The sequence below is a fragment of the Crocodylus siamensis genome, chromosome 2 (genome assembly GCF_052110815.1).
Source record: "Crocodylus siamensis isolate JL-2025a chromosome 2, ASM5211081v1, whole genome shotgun sequence".
Classification (NCBI taxonomy): Eukaryota; Metazoa; Chordata; order Crocodylia; family Crocodylidae; genus Crocodylus; species Crocodylus siamensis.
Window position 1 is genome coordinate 286,292,933 of NC_143396.1, and position 21,329 is coordinate 286,314,261.

General features: G+C 43.7%; 1 protein-coding gene across 2 annotated transcripts in view; it reads right to left on the reverse strand.

The window, feature by feature from the left end:
• Positions 1-6,701: 6,701 nt before the first annotated feature.
• LOC149872341 (reticulon-1-A) overlaps positions 6,702-21,329 on the reverse strand; it is a 28,008-nt gene continuing 13,380 nt past the window's right edge. The window contains exons 2-7 of one of the 2 annotated variants that reach the window (XM_090034302.1): positions 12,226-12,433; positions 10,577-10,715; positions 9,368-9,437; positions 8,934-8,980; positions 8,769-8,827; positions 6,702-7,546 (exon numbers count right to left, since the gene is read on the reverse strand). In XM_090034302.1, coding sequence (XP_089890428.1) covers positions 7,504-7,546; positions 8,769-8,827; positions 8,934-8,980; positions 9,368-9,437; positions 10,577-10,715; positions 12,226-12,433 — 566 coding nt within the window. In that variant the 3' untranslated portion in view covers positions 6,702-7,503. The remainder of the gene's footprint in view (positions 7,547-8,768; positions 8,828-8,933; positions 8,981-9,367; positions 9,438-10,576; positions 10,716-12,225; positions 12,434-21,329) is intronic. The other variant, XM_090034301.1, reaches the window with a different exon arrangement.

Consider the following 21,329-nt stretch of genomic DNA (forward strand, 5'->3'; position numbering starts at 1 on the left):
AACCAGGCGCATCAAACGAATCAATAAATAGTGTGGGATTTTCTCCAGTCCATAACCCACTAGAGAACAAATGGACCAACACATTAAAGCTTTGCATAGTAACAGGTAAGTTGGTATCAAGACCCATCTCCAGATTTGTACTCCGATACAAAAATATCTTAATGTTGATCTCAGATAGTTATTCCAATTATAGCAACAGATCAACACATCTCGTTGCTCTATGGTCCGTGGGTTTGGGAAGTAATTATGTCTTAATGCTGCTAAGGTCAGTCTCTGGGTGAAATTTGAACCCTATGGAAGCAAAAATCCCCTATTACTGGTATTTCAGCCTTTTTCTTGTGCGTTGTGTGGAAAAGATCCACGTGAGCGTATATATCAGATTTAACAAAAGAACAAGTGAGAGAGAATTCGGTGCTGCATTCGAAATAATGGAAGACACTGGCCTCGTGCTGAAAAGCTGGGAGCCTAAAGAAAGAGCTATCACAAGAATGCACGGAGACACTTGGAGAATGGAACAAAACTCAAATTGCTGTTTCCAATGGAATGGCTAGCCAACTACATCTGTTGGGAATCTGAGCCCAACTTTGGGAGCGCATTACTGGCACAGAAGACGACATAAAACCAAGGATGAAGTAGGGTGCTTGCCTATTGCTCATACTAGTCCATGAGGTCTACGTCGGCCTTGGCTCCATCCCCAGCTGTGCATGAAAACACAATGTGCTCCATACTTTGCCTCCCTGTTCAGGTGACTGGACTATTCTGGACAGGTTTCACAGAGAAGGCAGGCTGGAAGGCATCTCAAGGCCATGGCCAGATGAGCATGGTCATGAAGTATGTGGTGCTGCAGACACATCTGCAGCACCACATACCACACATTCAGCTGTTCTCCACGCTGCAAGGGAGCAGTGTGGTTTTTCAATTCAGGGGTCAAAAAAATCTGTGAAAAAAGAAAACAAACTGGAGTGGCGCACATGGTGACAGCATGTGCCACTCAAAAGCCAGAGCCTGGCCATCAGGCTCTGAGCAGCGGGATCACCACTTCTGTAGCCCCAGATAAGGCTGCTGGGGCCAGCTCTACCCCACCTGGGGTAACCTGCCACGTGTCAGAGCAGACGTGGCAGGTGCATTCCCCGGGGACAGCTGGCGGAGCACCTCTCCTCCAGAGAGCCAAACATCCATGCTCATCTGAAAGTTGCCCAAGAGATCATCTAGTCCAGCCAGGGATCAACCGGTGATCTTGGTGTTGTTGGCACCATGCTCGAACCAACTGAGCTCAATGGCTGCTTGCTCAGAACAATTAGTAGGTTTAGACCACTTTCTGGAGGGCAGAAGGAAGGTGAACAAGGAAGGGATAGGGTTGCTTGCTATATGGATAAGAAGAGTGATGTAAACTGGGTATTGTTACTGATTTCAAGATCCAAAAGGGCCCTTATGTTCATTGAATTTGACCTGCTTCTCAGACGTACAGCAGAGGAAGTGGGAAACTTAGATATGCTTCCTGTGACCAGTGAGCTGGAACTGTGCCTTGGACAATTGGAAATGCACAGGTACTGTGCTCAGGATCTGTACCATGTGTATGCAATGCAAGTCGAGGAGACCTGGAAAGAGTACATGAGGCATAGTGAGGGACTTTCTTGTTCATATGTAGAAAAAATATCAGAGGGTCACTGTTAATCTCGTTTCCCGAACCATAGCTGGGTTTCTTGGCCTTCAAAATGGACGTTCTGAAATGTGATGTTTCATGTTGCTCATAGGATTGGGCACTAATGTGTAACATTAACCCTACCTTAAAGATTCATGGATGGGATATTTCCTTCATTTATCTCTTAAAATTTAAAAGGTAAAAATTTGCAGGCCTTGTTTTTGACTTCATCACATCTTTGAAGTTAGTATCTTCAGCAGGATTTGATGATGAACTCCGCAGGCTGTGCCAAAAGGGAAGAAGGGAAAAAAGAGGTAGCAAGCATTCTGGCCTTCAAAGGTTCACACCTGCGAGATATGGCTCAGGGAGACGGCGGCAGTGGGACCTCAGCATTCCTAGCCGCTCTGGCAGTACCGCAGCTGGACCCCTCACCCCATTGCTCCCTAAAAGCTCCAAATTTGCTGTGCAGAGAACAGAGAAGTTGAAGCTCTGCTGACACATTTTTCATAATTATGCTTATCGATGGCATGCATCATGGTCCCTCCAAGTCAGCATCTACGATGATAATCAGGAAATAAATTGGGCCCATGCCAGCTGGCATTCAGAGGCAAAACAATGCAGCTGGGGGCCCTGGAGAAGAGGGATGCAGGGGAGCAGGGGCAGCTTCCAGCTGCTGCCATGTCACTGCAGCTGAGCAAGTGCACTAGTGACAGTGGCCTTTTTCAAGGCCTCCCCTCCTCAGTCAGCACAGGGAGACTTCCACATTCATCTTACCTTAGTTTTGCTACTGGGTGTCTAACCTAGCTGGAGAAGATCCTTTTTATGTATGAAAATTAGATAATAAAAGCTGCTGCCATTACCTTGCTCCCTTCACCCTATTTTCACATATACACACCCCACCGATCGATTGGCATTTTTGTCTGGTTGGCGCACATCTCGTGCTCTCATTGTGTATACAGCAGGAAGGGAAATGCATGCATTTGAACCCTGCAATAACTTATTGTCCTTCCTGGTGCAGTTCCACCCAGAATAAGCATGCTACCCCTTACATAGATGGCACCATCAAGCTCAGTCACAACCAGGGGCATTATGCAGGATTGTGCCGCTGCTTGAGATGGCTGACCTGTAGAAGAGCCAGCACACCTACTAGATACCAAGTTCCTGTAGCCAGCCATCTTGAGAGGTCCAGTGCTACATGAAGACGGGCCCAGTGAGGCTTCCTTTGCCATGCACACACGCATGCACATTCGGACAACAAGGAACTGGCAACACAACTAAGAAGAAAACTAGAAGGAAATCCCAGCCTATACAAGTATAGCCAGCTCTCACACTCCAAAGAGGTTTTATACAACTGAGCAGTCTCTGCTGTCAGCACCCATGCTCCTCTACATGTTACTTTGGGTTGGTCCAGGTGCTAGAGCTGCCCATCATATCTCACCAGCTGGGAGTTAACCCCAGCAGAGAGGCACTGATGGACCACCCCACCACCTTGCTTAGGACAAGAAGTGTTAACACCACTGGAGCATCCTCCTTGTGGCATTTCCATGTGGACGCTCGTAGAGCAAGGTGGGGCTCATTGCCTTGGTGGGGAGGTTGAAAACCCTGCTGCTGCAATACAGACAAACATGTTGATGGTCAATGGGATCTTCCAAAGACCCTTAACAGCTAAACACCCTGCTCACTTAGTGAGCCTTATTGCTTTCTTTGAGTGCTTTTGCTGCTCTCTTTCCACCAACAGCCAATACGAAGAGATTGCATTCAGTAACTGAAAGTGACAGCTCGGGCTTGCGATATTTGGGTTCTTTTGGTCCTGTGCAAGAAGGAAAAGTGGATAAAAGTAAAAGCTTGTGCCCTACAAAAACTAAAGGTGTATACTTTGGGCCACTTGGAAGTGCAGGAGAAGTGGAATGCATTGTACCAAGTGAAGGGGACTAGCTGCTAGAGAGTACTAGTGCATCCTAAACTGCTCCAGATTCATGGCCTTTCCTGAACTGATGGGCTTTATGTTTCTGCCCAGGAGATTAGTGTTAAAGAACAGAGAAAGAACAAAGATTGTTCAGTAATAGTTCAAAACAAGCTAAGTCTGCTGGCAGAAGAAAAAAAGAATATTTTAAGTGCAGACAGAGACAGGGAATCAGAACTAGTTTTTGGAACAAAGAGACATTAAAAATCAGTAACTTTTCCTTTCAAGCAGCCCAATAAATCTATATTTCAAGAATAAAGAGGCAGGTTCATGGGTGATATAAAGCAGCATGGCTCCTCTACGGTAAAGAGCCAGAGCAATTTTGACTTCAACAAGCTTCCCTTCCAACAAACACCCATTGAAGACCTGATCCATGGAATCTATAGGAGATACAACATGAAAGAATGAAATCCGCGGTTCAAGGGCACACAGCATAGCACCTTTCCAGAGCCAAGGAGATTATTACTGAAGTTAGTCACCAACCCACCTCCACTCCTGGTTTCAAGCCTGTGCACTAGGATTAAATTTTGCTTCCATTAAAATGCCCTTCTTCAATTTGAATGTGCCCACCACACAGGCGTATTACACAGATGAGGGCACAATACTGCATAGGACACAAGTCCCTTTCCTGCACTATCCAAGCTAGCACACACAACCCGGCAATGCCCCTCATCCAAGCCAAAGCTTACCCCAAACCTTCAGTCTGCATCAAGCTCAATAAAGCTCTGCTCTGGTAGGTCACCAAAAGAGGTGACCATCCTGCCTTGAAAATGCCCCATTTTCCCTCCTGAAAAAAATGCTGTCAGACACCATCAGCAGTAATATCTCAGCCAACTTAAAGGGAGAGCACTGCAGGAACAACTTCTGCAGCAACCAAATTTCAAAACACAGGCACTGATATGTCAGCGAGTTGCTTAAATACATGCCTAATGATAAGCACTTGGGCAGCCTCTCTGATACCAAGAGGACTTAAGGTGAAACCCATTAAGTATCTTGCGGGGTCTTCTCTTGAATTTCATCCAGAAACACTTATTATATGCAAGGTTCCCCTCATATGAAACAGCTGGAAAAGAACAGAATGGCACTCTAGATCCCTATGATCCCACCTGAGCTACTTCCTGGGTTTCTACTCAATCCTGAAAACATTTATTTCATTTATCAATCAAGCTTATTTGCTGTGGTGTTTTATTCTGAATGTAAACGAGGCATCAAAATGAAAGGGCCTACCCACTGGGGAATTGTGATCTGCTCTGATTCCAGTAACTCATGTGACATAAATTGGATTAAAAACAAAAAGCATAATCAAATCCCCCTATACTACTCCACGACCCACAAACTTATCACACAACCCAGGAGTTGCACCGGGTCTGCCCTTTTCGCACATTGTCACCAGCAGCAAAGATTTCTGTCCTCAGAGAGACCCACTAAATGTACAAGGTCTTCACCGAACCAGCAGTCTTGCCACTGTGAAACTATGGAAGTCAGATATGCAATTAAAGCAGTGGATGGTCAGTTTGTTAATATTGAATGACTGGCTTCAAATTAAAAAATCTAATGCCCACAACAATTTAAAAAGCAGCCTATTGCGGTGTTTTCTCAACCTTTTTAGGCACCAATGGATAGACTTGAGACTCCTGGCTAGGGTGGCCATCATAGAGGACGGTCCGGTTGTCCTGTCCTATATTGATACGAACCCAGATGCCTTTACGTCCACTATTTTTCGCGACAGTCCGGTTGTCTTCTGTCCTCTATTGATATGAAACCAGACGCCTTTATGTCCTTTATTTTTCTCTTCAAGAGGACACAAAGTTGTGATTTTGATCTATAAAGATGTTTGTGGCACAGATGGGAATGAGATTTATGAAACATGCAAGGGTATTTAAAGCCAAATACGTTAAATGGAAAAGGGGCAATTGGGATTCATCGGGAAGTAAAAAACCCCAGGCTGTGACAATGAAGATGAATTTCAGCTGTTGCTGGATCATCTGTTTATTCTGCCTCTCAGATTTACCATTCTGGCTTTGAAGAAGTCAGTTTTCTTTCATAGTGGCCGCATGAGATGGACATAACCTTGCTAGGACTCTGATTCTCCTCGCGCTGACCCTCATGGAAATTGAGAGCCCCTTGATGGAGTTAATGGAGACTGTCAACTCTTTGAGGCAGGCACTGTCATCTTGTTTCGCATTTATATAGGGCTTGGCATGATGACAGCTTGATCCACGATTGAGGTGCGTATAGTTACAGTGACTGGGCAGTAAGAGACATGAGAACATGATGATTTCAACCGAGAAATGCAGCTTGCAGTGACCGGAGAGAAATGCGGTATTCCAGGAGTTTCCAGTTTTTTCCAGAAAATGTGAAGTTTCATTAAAAAAGGAAAACCAATCATTTGGGGCCAAAAACGGTTTTTGTGTTTCAAGTTAAAAAAAAAAATCCCATGAGAAACAGATGTTTTCCCTAAAAATGTATTTAGTTAAATACCCAATTTTCTCTCTCAAACTGGAGTAGACAGAAGCGTGTCCAGCCATCCCAATCAGTCCTAACTCAAGCAAATTCTAATTTGCTTGAATTTCATGCTCCTAAAAACTAAATTTCAATGTTTAAAAGGACTGGTTAACTTGGAACTGAAGCAAACATCCATTTTGGTCCCCAGCACATGTGTGTTCAGTACTGATTCTCACAGGTTGGCCCAGACAGAGAAATAAAACACCTTAAAGCACTAGCAGTGAATAACAGAGGGAGAGTAAAAATCTCTTGTGTGGTGCAGACTGTTTTCGGTGGTGTGTTGCTTAGGATCTGAACCCTGTTTCGGTAGGTAATCAGGCAACTGATTATTTGCAACGGTTCATTGAGCATTCATTAGTTCATTGCCATCAACAAAACAAAAAACTTACAGCACTAGGAAGCTGGCTTTATTTCCATTCTTTACTCCCCAAGGTGTGAAAGCAGCAGACGAACTGAGACCCACCATTTTGGGGGACTGCACCATTTTGTAGTGCATGAAAAACGGGCATAGGCAGGCTAACAAGTGCACCCTTCCGGCTCCCTTATAAAAACTTGGTTCTCACCTTTGCAAGCTCTAATACAACCTCAGCAGTGACAAAAGGGAGAACTTTTTACATTTAGTAACATTTATTTCTGCATTCGGTATCAAGTACATAAGTGCAAATATTCAGAGTCCATAATTAAGTCCATTAGGAACTACAGAGAATGTAATACAAATTGTAATAAATTTAACAAGCCGGAACTCTCTAGTTACCATACATCAGCCTGTCAATCCCTTACAACAAAAGTACTGGGTTTTCGCTTTTGTATTAGTTATACAAAACTGATTACTATAAGTACCAATTACTGTTTATTTTGTCTGTGCTGGAAAACACTAAAACATCAGTCTACGATTCTATATAGTTAATAAAGATGAACCCAACCAGCAACCCAGTGACATAGAAGCAATTTTAACTATTGCATCAGTGCACTAAGCAGGAAAGCCCTAGTCACATGTAACATTAAAAGTTATAGAAGCGATGCCAATAGAAGGAAAAACACTTAAAAAAAAAAGAGAAAGAGAGATTGAGAGAGAGAGAAAGAGAGAGATAGAGAGAGAGGTCAATATTATTTAGGCTCTCACCATCATGCACTTTATAAGCAACACAAAAAAACCACATCTAGAACACTTTTCTCTTTACTATACTTTAGTGCGTGACACAAGTGATTGCAAATATTCTAAGTACAGAAGCAGCAGGGGAAAAAAGCTGCTTCGGTGTTTTATGTTTCTAAGATCATGGCATTGAGGAAAATAAAGGAACGATAAATTTGCAGTAAAGAGTAAGAAGAGCTGTTTCACTCCAGACTCCCCCATTATTCACTACTTGTAGCTGATGGATCCTTGATGGCTGCTTTACTCTGCCTTTCTTTTAGTGCCAGGGATTTTAGCCTGAATCCTAGAAGTAAAAAAAAGATCACAGTCAGGCTGCAGTTCATCCAAACCATTCCAGAAGATTGCTCATTTTCCTAGCTAGAGAGTGACCATTGCTTTTTCCCTTCTCTCAAGATGTGTCCAAAAGCTATAAAGAGAGGGTGAGTTTGTGAATGGGAAAGAAGGGAGATGGGATAAGACCACGTTTAGACCCCAAACTGGGGCCTTGAACATGTCATGCTGCTCTGCCTGGTGCCCACCCGACTGGAAGTTCTACAGCCATGTCTCCGTGATGCAGATAGGGCCGATTTGTCCACTCTTAACACTACGTGGATACAGCTACCCTGCTTCAGGAAGGGAGCATCATGAGATGGAAAGTGCCATGCGATGGAAAGTGCAGTGTCTTGGGGGACACTGCTGGTGGGGAATTGTGAGTCCGTGGTGTAGATTTGGGCACACAGGAATGCTAGACATGCAGGAGCAAGCTGCTTGGTCCTTAGTGATTGCCCTGTGCCTTGGGTATGCTCAGTGAGCCAGGAATTCCTTTGATATCCTACCGCACGTTACCATCCATAGGGAACTAGAAATGAGGTTAAAATGCAACATTTGGGTATGGAGTTTTTAATATTACCACAGCCCTGGGGTGCTCAGTGCTGGGAATTCAGGCTTGCTTATCCCACCTTGGTTAAAGCTTACATATGAAGTACTCAGGCTTCTCAGTCTGCCTTCAACACATGGGCTTGCAATACAGGGACAATGGGTCAGAAAAGGAGGCAGATACTGTTTTCTGGGCAGAACTGCAGTCTGGAGCCATTCACAAACACTGAGCTGACGGCAAGGGAGAGGCTACAGTTTGTTTGTCTCTGCCTGTCCTGAGTGGCCAAGTAGCTGAGTAAGGAAAAATGGAGGCAGCCAGAGAAGGTTGCTGCTGGCAGCATCCTCTCCATACAATGAAAGAATTGCTCCCTCCATAGCTCTCAAGAGGGAATGAGAGGGAAAAGCAGGATTTAGACTTGCCTTTACCTTGATCTACTCTTGTCTGAAAGGTGGGATTAAGCCACGGAGGGCAGAGTGCTGCATTTTGCCTGAGATATGACCTGGAACTTCCCTGTCAAGCACAAGGGGCGTGGGTAGGTGATGGTCTGAGAGGCAGAATGGCCTTAGGTGCCACCCCCAATACAGAGGTGTGCCCTAGGGCCCAAGTGAGCTAAAGTGATGCTTCTTGTCAAGTCTGCTGCTGAACTCACTTTGCCATGACAGTGTTTATGTGGGTCCGCACAAGCCCCAAGTATTGATCAATCTGTGCCTACAAAGAACAGAAAAAGACATCCAGAAATCAGCATGAGATCAACAAACCAGAGTCACGTGTACAGTCAATTCCTCTGCAATAGTACCATGCTTGACAGACCTACCTGGTACTTGTCATATACAACAGGTAGAGTAAACATCGAGACCACGGCTGGGGGGAAAAAACACAGCATTACAGTCTGGGAGTTGTCACACACAGAAAACGAGACGCATGCTAAATAGCAGCCAAAGCACGTGACGGCTGTCCCTGGGCATGGCATTTAAGAATTTCTGTATTAAAACTGAAGTGCTTGAATCTTATAAACATGAGTTTTATCATCAGTGTAGGCCTGATAGCTGAGAAGCAGCTAAAACACAGCCCTATGCAAATAGTTGGAAACAACAAAATGAGATGTAAGGAATATTTATTAGCAAGCAAAATAAACTGACCAATTATGGAGGAGGCACGTTGCGCAGCGAAGGTTGTTATTTTTCTAACTAGAAATCACCAGGCTTCATAAAGTTAAAAAGACCCATTAAAATAAATGCTCATTTTTACCCATTATCAGAAGAGTCAGGCCATTGAAGAGTGCTCCAACATAGGTCAGCAGCCACATTAGTACTGCAAACTAAATTAAACACAAAGCATTAGCTCTCCAAACGCCCACCTCAAGTATCAGCACAAGAGTAAATGGCTTCACTTAGCTAGCTAGGACTCTGCTATACTGATATTTCATTATCATTGCTTGTACATGTGCCAGCATGCTTCAAAACTAGGAACATCTGGAGCAGATAACGTTAATTTTTTGTGAGCTTTCAAATCAATTTAAAAAGCCCCCACAAACATTTACAATGTATGAAGAGCAAAAGAAATCAACCACCTGTTTGGTTTTTTGGATAACTTACCTTCTCTTCTGTTAGCCCCAGGCTCTCTGCTTTTCAACCTCTGCATTGGTTTTTTGCACATACAACCTTCAGGACCTGATGCTACATGAGCGTGGCTTGGGTAGATACCTAGCCACTGTGGGGACACACTTAACAAAGGGGTCTATCTAAGTAAGGTTTTTTGCTTGATTGATGTCTGAGACTGTAAACACTTTGGGGCTGCTGGGTGACATTTTCCAGGACTCCTTTGCTAACTTAGGAACCTGACTTCCGCCAGTCTTCATCTTGATAATCTCTTTATTTTTTAGAGGATGTTTAATGTGTTTTTGTTATCAAGCACGTCAGAAATAACTGTCATGGGTGGGCAGGAACAGGACACACTTCTTCAGCAGGAAGTGATGAAAAGAGGGGATGGGTTGGTGGGCAAGGAGGAAGAGAAGCATCACATCCTAATTTTACTTAGGGATGAGTGAGTCTCAAGCTGATGCTGCCAGCAGGCTGTATGTAGTACACTGTAGCATTAATAGAGGGACCATTACAATGTGGAGAAGGAGACAGCTGTCTTTGGTCCAGATCCTTACAGTGTAACTCAGTAAAGCTTTATGGACTTCACTGGGACTCTGCCACTGTATATGAACTGAGCAGCTGGCCCTATATATTTAATTTTTCTAATATTGTGGATCACTACATTCAAATGTATAGCATTAAGTCACTATACTGTTAGGTTAGAACCAAAAGGAGAGGAACCTTTATGCTGCATAGAAACACACAGCTAGGTTCAGACAGACACGATAACTCTGGAACCTAATGGAATCAGTACAGTACTCTAATCTTTAAAATATCTCCTCTAGATTGGAGCTGGAAATGTGAAAGAAAATCATACTTTTAAGGAATCCACCAGGTCCTGGACAAGAAAGAGTCTCCTCAGCTCTTTGACTGTACTGTTCACGTACAACTGGAGACAGTCTGTGTATTTCTGAATCTGGTCCTGTGAGAGAGACATTTCCATCTCCAGGTAGGCTCTGCCAAAAACAGAAAACCCATTACAAAACACGGGCAAGCTTGCATTTCATTCCCTCTCATGCTTTCCTTTTCCTGCTTTTCCCTACTACACAGAGACCCATTTTCTTTGCAGCTTTATTTGTGTGCTATGGACACTACAGGCCACAGAGCCACTGACATCCAGTGCTACCTCTGCATGCTGATATCCCACCCTTGGATATCTACAGGCTGCATTGCCACTCCAGTGGTGCAAGCCAAGGGAAGAAGCCAATATGAAGAGGTCATAAAAGGATACCCTTGTGATTCGTCCATCACATCAGGCCACTGAGCACGTGGGGTTCTCCCACACTAGGAGATAAGCCTGTCTAGCCCCTCAGATGCTAGGTGATATGCAAGTGGCCGAAGTCATTTGCTCAGAGTCACTGGGCCTCTGCATCAGCACTGGAATCTCACTCCCTGGCATCACAGCTTCAAACGAAAAGTTAGTTCTCCAGTAGTGTGATGCACACATGAAGAGGTACAACACCACCTATCAAGCTAACTGTATCTGTGAAACTCGGTAGATCACTTGGGAGTGGATGGGCAGAATGATGGGTGGCCCATCTCTGTTCTGCTTGGTCCCCATCCCAGCTTGCCCCAACTCTCACTCCTTTTTCTGTGCACAACCTAGCCCCATAGAAGGTTCTCATGAGGGGCCTTGGAAATTTGAAGGACTCCTGGACTCCTCTCTCTACTTGCACATCAAAGAATCAATGGACCGGAAGGGACCTGGAAGATCAAGTCTGGTCCCCTGCCACAGGCAGGAGGTTAATGAGCTCAAACAAGCTCAACGAGGTGCTTATGCAGCCTCCCCTTGAACACTTCCAAGGATGGCGACCGCACCACCTCTGCCAGGAGTGTGTTCCAGGTTCTAGTTACCCTTACACAAGAGGGGTAAAAGTCAATCTGCGGAGGGTCCCATCTCATACCTTCTGTCTTTACAAAGATTGATAGAAGTAAGCTGAACCACTCCTCCAACTGACAGTCTAACCTCAATGGGGTAAAGACACAAAGCATGTTCACTCTGAAGACAGTATCAGCACTTAGCATTTACACAGTACTATCCCTGTTAAAGCACATTTATCTAGTCATTCAATGAAGCAAGTAATGGCCCAGATCCTCGCTACTGGGAGAAAAAGTATATTTGCTGCAACAGAAAGGGCACCTATGCCTAATGTGGATGAAGGCTTTCCCTTCTTTCTTCCCAGTAACCTACAACTTCTCAAATGTTTTACCTTTCCGGCTCAAATGTTCAGGGTGATCACCTGGAGGGTGATCTTTATTTTGTTTCTAAATTTGAGTAAATACAGTTCAGGAGTGTTTTGGACCACAGGCACAGGGAAAGTACAGTTCCCCTCCATTAGGAATAAAAACAGATGGGTATAGGGTATATACGAATGCTGATGGCAGATGAAGAAAGATGAATGTCATTAAGAATGAATTCTGTACCCGATGAACAAGCACCCCTGGCAATGACGGAGAAGCACTCACTTGAAAGGATGGCCTTCATCAGTTTTCTGCACGGCCTGTAGAACTGATTTGTAGATTCTGAAGCTAATGGTGGCTGAGAGCGCAGCAAGTGCCAAGTAGGCGATAACACTGACGACACTGAACTGGGTCAGAGAGAAGAGCAGCAGAAGGAGGCTTCCAAACACTATGCCCGTCTGCTTGATGTCACGCCAGTACAACAGGTCGATAGCTGGGAAGGGAAGAGAAACAAGTCAGACTCTAACACTGGAACAGCTTCAAACTGATCTGCTGGTGACAAGTCGGAAGACCAAGATCATTTTCAGACAGGCCAAAACATGAAAGATAATTTCCGTTACAACAAAATAAACAGGATCCAGCTCTGTTGACATCAGTGGGAGCAACCACGATCAAACTCTGGCTGGAAGCCCCTCTCTTTCATTATCAAAATGATTTAGTGAATGATGTTCTTGCCTTTGAGGCATACGGCCACTGGTCTGAATCCCAGGCCCACAACTGGGCTTATTTCTGGAGTGACAATAAGGTGTAGGGGTACGTGTTATTGCTAGTGGTATTTGTTGGAATATTTCCCAACCATTGCTTCTGATGGAAAATGTAGTTTTTGATGGTGAAGTATCTCTTGACAAAAGTTTCTTTTTCTTCCTTTTGAAAAGTTTAGGGTTTTTTGTCAAAAATCCAAACAAATACTTTTCAATTTTTTGGCCAAATATTTTTCAGCTTTTGGTTGCTGACAACAGAAGGTGCTGAATAGATTAGATATTTATATAATGTAATGATCATTGCATTGGTGTAAAAAAGTAGCAGACAGATGACACAACCAGTAAACTGGGGTATCTTTGTCTAATCTGATAGAGAATTACAGTATCCCTAAAACAATCAGGGTAAAACTTTACTGTTGTATGTTATGCCCATTGGGGTTTCATCTGTCCACTTCCAGCCTAAAGCAGCCGTTGCTAAATGCCAAAAGGCGATTACTCAGTTCTTCACTACTTAGGGGCAAGATGCTATAACAGCATCTACTATCTGCCTTTATTGATCCTGGCATAGTTTATATCAATCTACAAACCCAATGTAAGTTTAACTGGGCTAAATGAATGTCTGTCTAAGCCCTGAAAAATATTTTGCTTTATCAATGAAAAATAAAGTTACAATGAAAGTTTGGATGAACATTTTGTTGTTGTTGAATTTTTCAGCAAAAATAAACCTCATCCCAGTCGTTACATTACTAGGGAACCCCTTTCATATGAAACGTTTAAAAAAAATAAAAGGTCCCATTTCCTGAAAGCTGGTGACTATCTGTTTGGAACTTAAATATCCTATGATACTTTTAAGAAATTTTCTGAGGTTCAGCCAACTTCCTGTTTCTCTATCAATGATAGATTTTAACTTAAACAAAGCTAGTGCCATAAAACATTTTCTGCAAACATATTTAGTTTTCCCACAAGTTCTCCTTCTGTGTTCATTTAACATTGAGACCATAACAAATAATCTTAATCTTATCCGGGGGGGGGGGGGGGGGGGGGGGGGGGGGACACATTTATCTTAAAAGTAAAATATAAAGCAAATATTGTGGAATATGCATGAAATCTGACTTCCAAATTCACAACTATGAATCTTTGTATCTTAAGTCTGATTCTAAAAGTAAACATCATTCTACCTGAGAAACAATTCATACCATATGGCAGACGTATCCAATGAAAACAGCTCAGATGTTACACACCTTGCTTCCCACACTTTCTCACTATCGCAGTTACAACACCACTCTAACCCTACTACAAAACACCCAATAGTTACGATGAACAGCTGAATGGGACCAAGCAGTAGTCAGAGATGTTGGCTGCAGGATAATTCCGAACAAAGAACAAACTGCAACAACGTGAAAATTCACCAGAAAAAGAGGCAAAATTCATTGAATAAAACATTATAAATGATTAGCCCAGCAATCATTTTAATCTTTAAAGCTGTGAGTCATTACTGAAGGTTTGCCTGTAGTCAGTGAGCTATCATTACTGCTCATTACTACAACCTAGTTATTAGTGTCACAACTGTTGCTGTTACTCACTTTTGTTCATCATGTTGCAATTGTGGACAAGAAATGCAATTGCTAAGCCAAGCCTTATTCATTTTCTATGAAACAGAAGTTCTCTGATAACATCATAACTCCTTTATGTTTCTAAATGTATGGACTTGGTCTCCGCTATGGAAAAATTGCCACATGTAAGTGGTCCTATAGAGTTGTGTGTGATTACTTACAAAAGCTTTCATGTTTGTAGGATCGGGGCCTAAGAGCAATGGATTAAATGCCCTTGCCAGGCTACGTCCAACTAAAAAGAGATGGATTTTCAGGATACCTGCACTCAATGAATTCATTGCCAAGCATCTTTTCAGAGCAGGTGGTGAGAAAGCCTGTGACCTTGAGAGAATCCAGGCATCTGGCTGTGGAACTGAGGAGTTAATTGAAGTCCACAGTTCATATTAGTGCTGAAAACTTCCTAAAAACCCCAGTTCCTCAAAAATCCCACTTGCAGTACCTTTGATCAGATTGCACATGGCAGTATTTTCACTCCAGCTATGCAGGATCAATGAAACGAGCACACGTGAGCATTAGCTGACTAGCTCAGAGGAGCATTGCGGATGCAAAGGCACATGGTGATGAAATGGTGATCCTCATGCCAAGGAAAAGCAGTGCCTCATAAATAGGGACTGGGTCAATATATGAATGTGAGCTGAGCCAAATGAAATGAACCTGAATGAATGGGGTTATAACACCTTACATTAGCCGAAGACAAAGGCAACTTCCAATCCCTTCATTAACCAATATGATTTATATCAAATTCCAGCACAGGGTTATAGTCTCACCAAGGTATGCAGAGCTTTCCAGAAGTGTTACTCGCATCAGTGGCTAACACAGTGCCCACCTGGGTGTGAATATAAGCCAGAGTGTGCACCTTCCTGACCTCAGATGACTCCCAGCTGGAACTGTTCTTGTAGCATGTTAATTTTGAAATAATTAATTCATGAATTCAATTACTGAAATAACCGGCTGATGAATGAATGAGTTGTCAGCACTTTGTCTAGAGAAATAACAAGCAGTGCAGAGAAAAGCTGCTCACTCCATAAGTACATTATCATTGCTTTTTTCCTGCCGCCTCATATTGTTTTGGATTTCTCTTTGATAGAAGGTGTTTCATTGTAACGAAAAAGAGGTGCTGCTTGATGAGAACATTGCGGCAAACTCGACACAGAATGGATGTATATCAAGCCAGCCATAGGCAACTACTAGAAGCCAGTGCACATCTGATATAAGATGAAAAATACAACTGGACTCCTGCAGTAGCCAGTGAGAACCTGGGAAAGGAGTTTTGCATCTCCAAGGTACCATGCAACTATCAGTGCACACTGCAAAGATTGCTGTGGCATGTTACCTTTATGGAAAAGTTACATACCAAATGCTAGCTTGGACGCCACACAGAATGCAAGGCAGGTGAAGTAGAAGTATGTTATAAGGTTAGTTTTGATGGATTTGGCATCTCCTAAAGCACTTGGGGCAAATTCTTGGTAGTGGGCTCAGATCAGTGATCTGAACTGTGCTGTTTATTTTAGGAGAAAGGAAGCGAGTAGTAGTTAAGAGCTTCCCTCCAGCCTTTAGGGCAGTGATTCTCAAGCAGAGTGCCATGAAACCCTGGGGAGCATTGAAATCCTTAGAAGGGCGATGCGGGGTGGCACACAATGTTAACACTGCTAGGTGTCCAAACGTGATTCACAAGATAAACCTAGAGATTTCACATAGGAATCCATAGTATTAAAAACACCCACACCTGTTGTGGTCTTTCTGAGTTCTTTGCAACAGAAGAATTGCTCTAGTATTTTTTGTGCTCAAAAAAGTTGTGAAAATTGACACCTGGCACTTTCCAGGGGGTGCCTTGAGACTACTGAGGAGTGCCTGGAATTTATCAAAGGGTGTTTTGTATTTATTGAGGGGTGCCTTGAGTCTAAAAAGGTTGAGAAGCACTGCTTTAGACAATGCCCCATGGGCATGTGCCACAGTGAACTGGCTTGTCCTGTTCTCACACTTGCTGGGAGAACCTAGGATCAGGCTGGATCTGGTAGGTCTCCATGCCCACAAGATGGAACAGGATTTGCCCCATGTCATTAAACCATGATACAGCCATACTGAGCAAACAGGACAGATGGTGTCACTCAGGCACATGTCCTGGAAATCTGTGCAGTCAACATGCAGTTTTCACACTGGCGAAACTTGGGTGGTTTGAACTGGATCTAGTCTCTGGTAATTGAGGGTATTAAAATACAGCTTAAAAGGTCAGGGTATATGTTACAGATGCTTCTGGATACAAGTCATTTCTAAGGCATTCTGCAATACTGATGTGCCACTTTGCCTGAAAAAAGTGAAATCCTTCAAAGAGGGCATGTTTGCATTTTGCCCAAACCCTAGCTTGGTTGTCATCTGCAGCAATTCAGAGCTGGATTGGGCCAGGTAGAGGGGGATATATCTGAAGGAGATGGAGGAGGGACTGTAATGTATGCCTTGGGGCTACCCAGATAGACTGTCCCTGCAGTGGTTTGAAGGCCTGTGGAAGCCCCAGCCATGAACCTGCTCCCATGAGTATGCCCTCTCTGCTGCAGGTAATATAAAAGCCACGGCAGTGTCGACACTGGGGGTCTCTTGGGTTAGCTCTCAGCTTTCCAATCACTTTGCATGACCAAAGCAGTGCACATGAGCCAGTGGTCTTGCCAGGGGCTATGGTCTTGCCTCAGATAGTCTGTGCCTATGGGTGTCAAAAGAGCTCAAGAGCACAGTGGACAGCTCAAGGTGTGTTCTGGACTACAAAATAGATGCAGGCATAGTGCATGAGCTAACTCTGATACAGAGAAAACTATTTCAATGAGAGCCCTTGGCCTTGATTCATCCCTAACCCTTCATCTGGGACCGTCCTTTGCACCAGTGCAAAGCTGGTGGCAAATGCTACCACCCCATCACAGCAGCATTCGACACCTGCCTTGACATAAATGGATTCCCCATGGCACAGCCCCATGGGTATCAGGCCTCTTGTCTTTAGCTGAGCAAACAAATGATTGTACTGCTTGCACTTTTAGTCCTCATTTTTGTTTTAAAACAAAGTAAAGGGTAAATTTAAAGTCGAAGTCAACAAGACTAGATACATCATATTGCTGCTTGAAGTGTAAAGTCAACTCAGGGTCTAAGCACCGGTGCTTCTTGGCTCAGTGACCTCAGGGTCCTTCATGTTCGACACCTCAAATTCAAATCTGAGCTTCAGTGGACGACCTCACATGAGCGCTCCTTTGTGTACAACAAAACCATCAGACAAGCGGTCAGAAATGACAGCCTTGGTTTTAGAAAGCTTCAGTAATACTAACAGAGCAGGGAGACCAGCTCAGGATTCACACGTGGACCTAGCTCTACAGAGAAGCTCCCCAGAACCAACTGGACCAGCACCAAGCCTGAATAAAGACGGCACTGACGTTCCCGTTTCCCTTGACCTAGACACTGGCTTACGAACAAGAGAGAGAAAAGGAAAGTGTTTCCTCACACCATCAACTAAAAACAATCATTACATTTCCCCAGTCCAATTTGCATGAAGAAAGCACCGGCAGAAAAAAACCCAACCTGAATGAAAGACTGCTCCAGTTGACATAACCTCAGATAAATGACCAGCTGGGATCAATCAACTAGCTGCATCGTTCTTGTGAGTGTACAATTATCCAAACCGAATTACAGCTGAGAGACTCTGAGAAGTCATCCTGAATATGCATGAAGTGAGCTGTCTGTGGCAGGCCAAGTCGTCAATACATAATTCGCATCCCGTCTGATGGCAGACAGTTGGGGCCAGCTCAACACACTGTAGTCTAAACAGAAGCTGTAGGGCCCCTGATATTTGGGGCTGAGATGTTTAAAAGGATGTAAGGGGACATGCTTTATAATGCCAATCAATTTAAATGGGGTTTGGTCACTTAAGTCCCAAGGCTCCTTTGAAAACTCTGGACTACAATCTCTAGCTCCTGCGGCATATCTAGCAAAAGCACCTCATGGGCTTCTTTTTTAACATAACGTTACAAGGGTGACATTACTTCTATACATAATACTGGAGGCCTGCACAGAGGAAGAAAGGTCTCTATGGCTAAAAACAGACCTTGTATTTGAGGTGGCTCTGATTAATCCAAGTCAAAACCTGTGGCATAGCCCTTGATGTAGTTTGTCATTAGAATGAAGGGCAATTAACTGGAATGAGCCTGAAATGTCCTAGGAAAAGGTGTTAACTCAGACACTTCACAGGTACTTAAAGTACGACAATGGGCTTGGGATCTGTAGGATCTCAAAAAGCGTTCTTCCCGGAGAAAGACAATGTCTGTTTTTAGCCTATGATTTACTAAAGCCACATCAGATTCAGAACCCTTTCCACTTTGCAAGGGCTAAATCCTGCCTCAATGGATTTAATGGGAGTTTTACCAACTATTTCCATGTGAGCAAAAGCAAGTCCTCAGGCTATAACAAACCAGTGCCATCGCTTTCTTTGAAGAGTTTTGTGGAGTTTTATGGTTCAGAAATAGAGCAGCCTGCATGTATGCAAGAGACTGGACTAGATGACTTTTGAGGTCCCTTCCAACTGTATGATCCTGTGATACATGTGAGGGCTAAAAGCTCATTTTAAATGCCAGCTTCTTTATTTTTTTTTCACTCAAAGCAGCATGCCTTGAGTTCCAGGAAACACTGAAAGAGGAAGCTGTCAAGAGTATTAACCAGACTTCCAGCCTTCATTTTCAATATAATTGTATCTCGTTAAACCACTGATTCTCAACCAGTGTGTTGTGGTGCCCTAGGGTGCAATGAGATTCTTTTAAGGGTGCTGGTGAGTGTCTGTTAGGCATGCAACTGCCTATAGATGATTCACAAGACAAACCCAAAGATTTCAACAGGGAATCCACAGTGTCAAAAACATTCTGACAAGTGTGGGCTTTCTGAGCTATTTGCACTAGAAGAATTGCTCTATTATTTTTCTGTAGTCAAAAAATGAGTGGAAGCTAAGATCTGGCATTTTTACAAAGGGGGGCTTTGGGTGTACCAAGGGTGTCTTAAGTCTAAAAAAGTTAAGAACCACGGCACTAAGCTAACCTTGACTCTCCACTGTATGCTGCACATGTGTGTGCATGGAAACTTGGTACTAGCAATTCCTGCTGGAGAGGGGAAGGAGCATAACTGACCCTTGTGTGGCAAGGTAGATTCAGCCTCTCAGCAATAAACGGCTGTTGCCTGTAATGCTTACACCATGAAGGACCCCTCCAGTGCGCAGCCCCGGAAGCTTCCGCTAGCAGAAGTCCTTGTTTTTTGTGGAAAACCTCTCTTGTAATTGGGCATCACGAATATTGGCCAAGCTACTGTACGCACAACCATTACACTGGACAGTGTGCAGATCAGGGGCGCGCAATTATTATGGGTGGAGGGCCGCTTACTGAGTTTTGGCAAGCCATCAAGGGCCACTAGACAGGCAGCCCAGGGCAGATTAATATTAATTTTCTAAATTTTTCAGGGGCCCTGCAAGCCAGATAGAATGGCCTGATGAGCCGCATCCGGCTCCCAGGCTGCATTTTGCTCACCCCTGGTGTAGATAGACTGGGGATGAAGGCCGAGAGAGCTGTCTGCACACATCAGAAGATCCAATGACATCATGGAAATGATGACAACGGAAGTCCAATGGTTTGTGTGATCGCCAGCAGCACTGAAGTGCATTCAGGTTTACCTGGGTAGTGCCCTATATCTGAAGGAGACCCTGAATTGTAGTCAGATGTTGTATGTATTGAATCAAATGATATATAAAATGTTTCCCCTGCCTTGAAGCTTCTGCATATTTACTCTCTGTATATATTTAAGAGAAAACCCAGAGAAAAGCATTATATCCAGTATGATTCCAGTCTAAAAATGCCTTCAAATGAACAGTTTAAGCACAGGAGGAGTTATCGTCGATCCCACAAAGTGCCTGCCTACTCAATGCTGAAAATGCCCCATACAGTTTTTCCTTCCATTGTCCCAGCTTGTTTCTCTAACATACAAAAGCTCATGAGAAATAAGGGAAGGAAGCATGTTCTATGGCATTATAATAAATAGCATGCTATCCCTCGTTAAAATCTGATGTGAGCCTTCACACATGAGGAACAGCTCCCAGGAGAAGCAGAGCAAGCGCAAGGCTACGCTCTTCTCAGCATGCCAATGGCATCACAAAACACACACTCCCTCACAGGTGAGCACATATTGGGGAAAGGAAGATGGGTGAGGTTTACAGCTTTTCTTGGTAATCTATCCCAGGATTTAACTACTTTTGCAGCTGGAAAGCTTTATTTATAGCATCCCACCCAAATCTCCCATGTAGCAATTTTACTCCTGTATTCTTGTCCTATCCCCAGCTGACATGCAGAACTTAAATTGTAACAAGTGAGATTTAGATGGGACATGAGACAACTTTCTAACTGAGAGGACAGTCGCATGATAGAATAGATTGCCTAGGTAATTGCCATCACTTGGGGCTGAGGGGTGGTTAGACAAATATCTATCGGAAAATGGTTAGTGTGCACAGTTGATGCTGTGTAAGGATGAACTAGGTGGCCTCTTGAGGTCCCCTTCCAGCTCTATTCAACCCATGTGTGGCGACCCAAAAGTGGGTTGCAAGAATATATGAAAGGGTCACGAACAAACTTTAAAAATGGATCAACAAACTTTAAAAATGGATTTCGTTTAAATGAGAAAAACATAGCCAACTGTGGCAGAGGTCCAGCCTTCAAGGGGATGCACACACTGTGGGGCTGGAGCCTGGGGGCAGCGGGTCAGGAGTGAGCAGCACTGGGTTGGGGCTGGCCATTGATGTTTACAAATGGGTCCGGGTACAAAAAAAGGTTGAGAATCGCTGATCTAGGGTTCTGTGATACCCTGTTAGTATTTTTATTGATGAGAAAAGAAGCAAAGAATCTCTCCGCACTTTTACAAACACTATAATTAATGTCTCAGATGGCAGCAGCACGGGGAAACTTAGGAACCCTCATTTAACACAGATTGTCTTGTTGGTTAATAGTGTTTATAG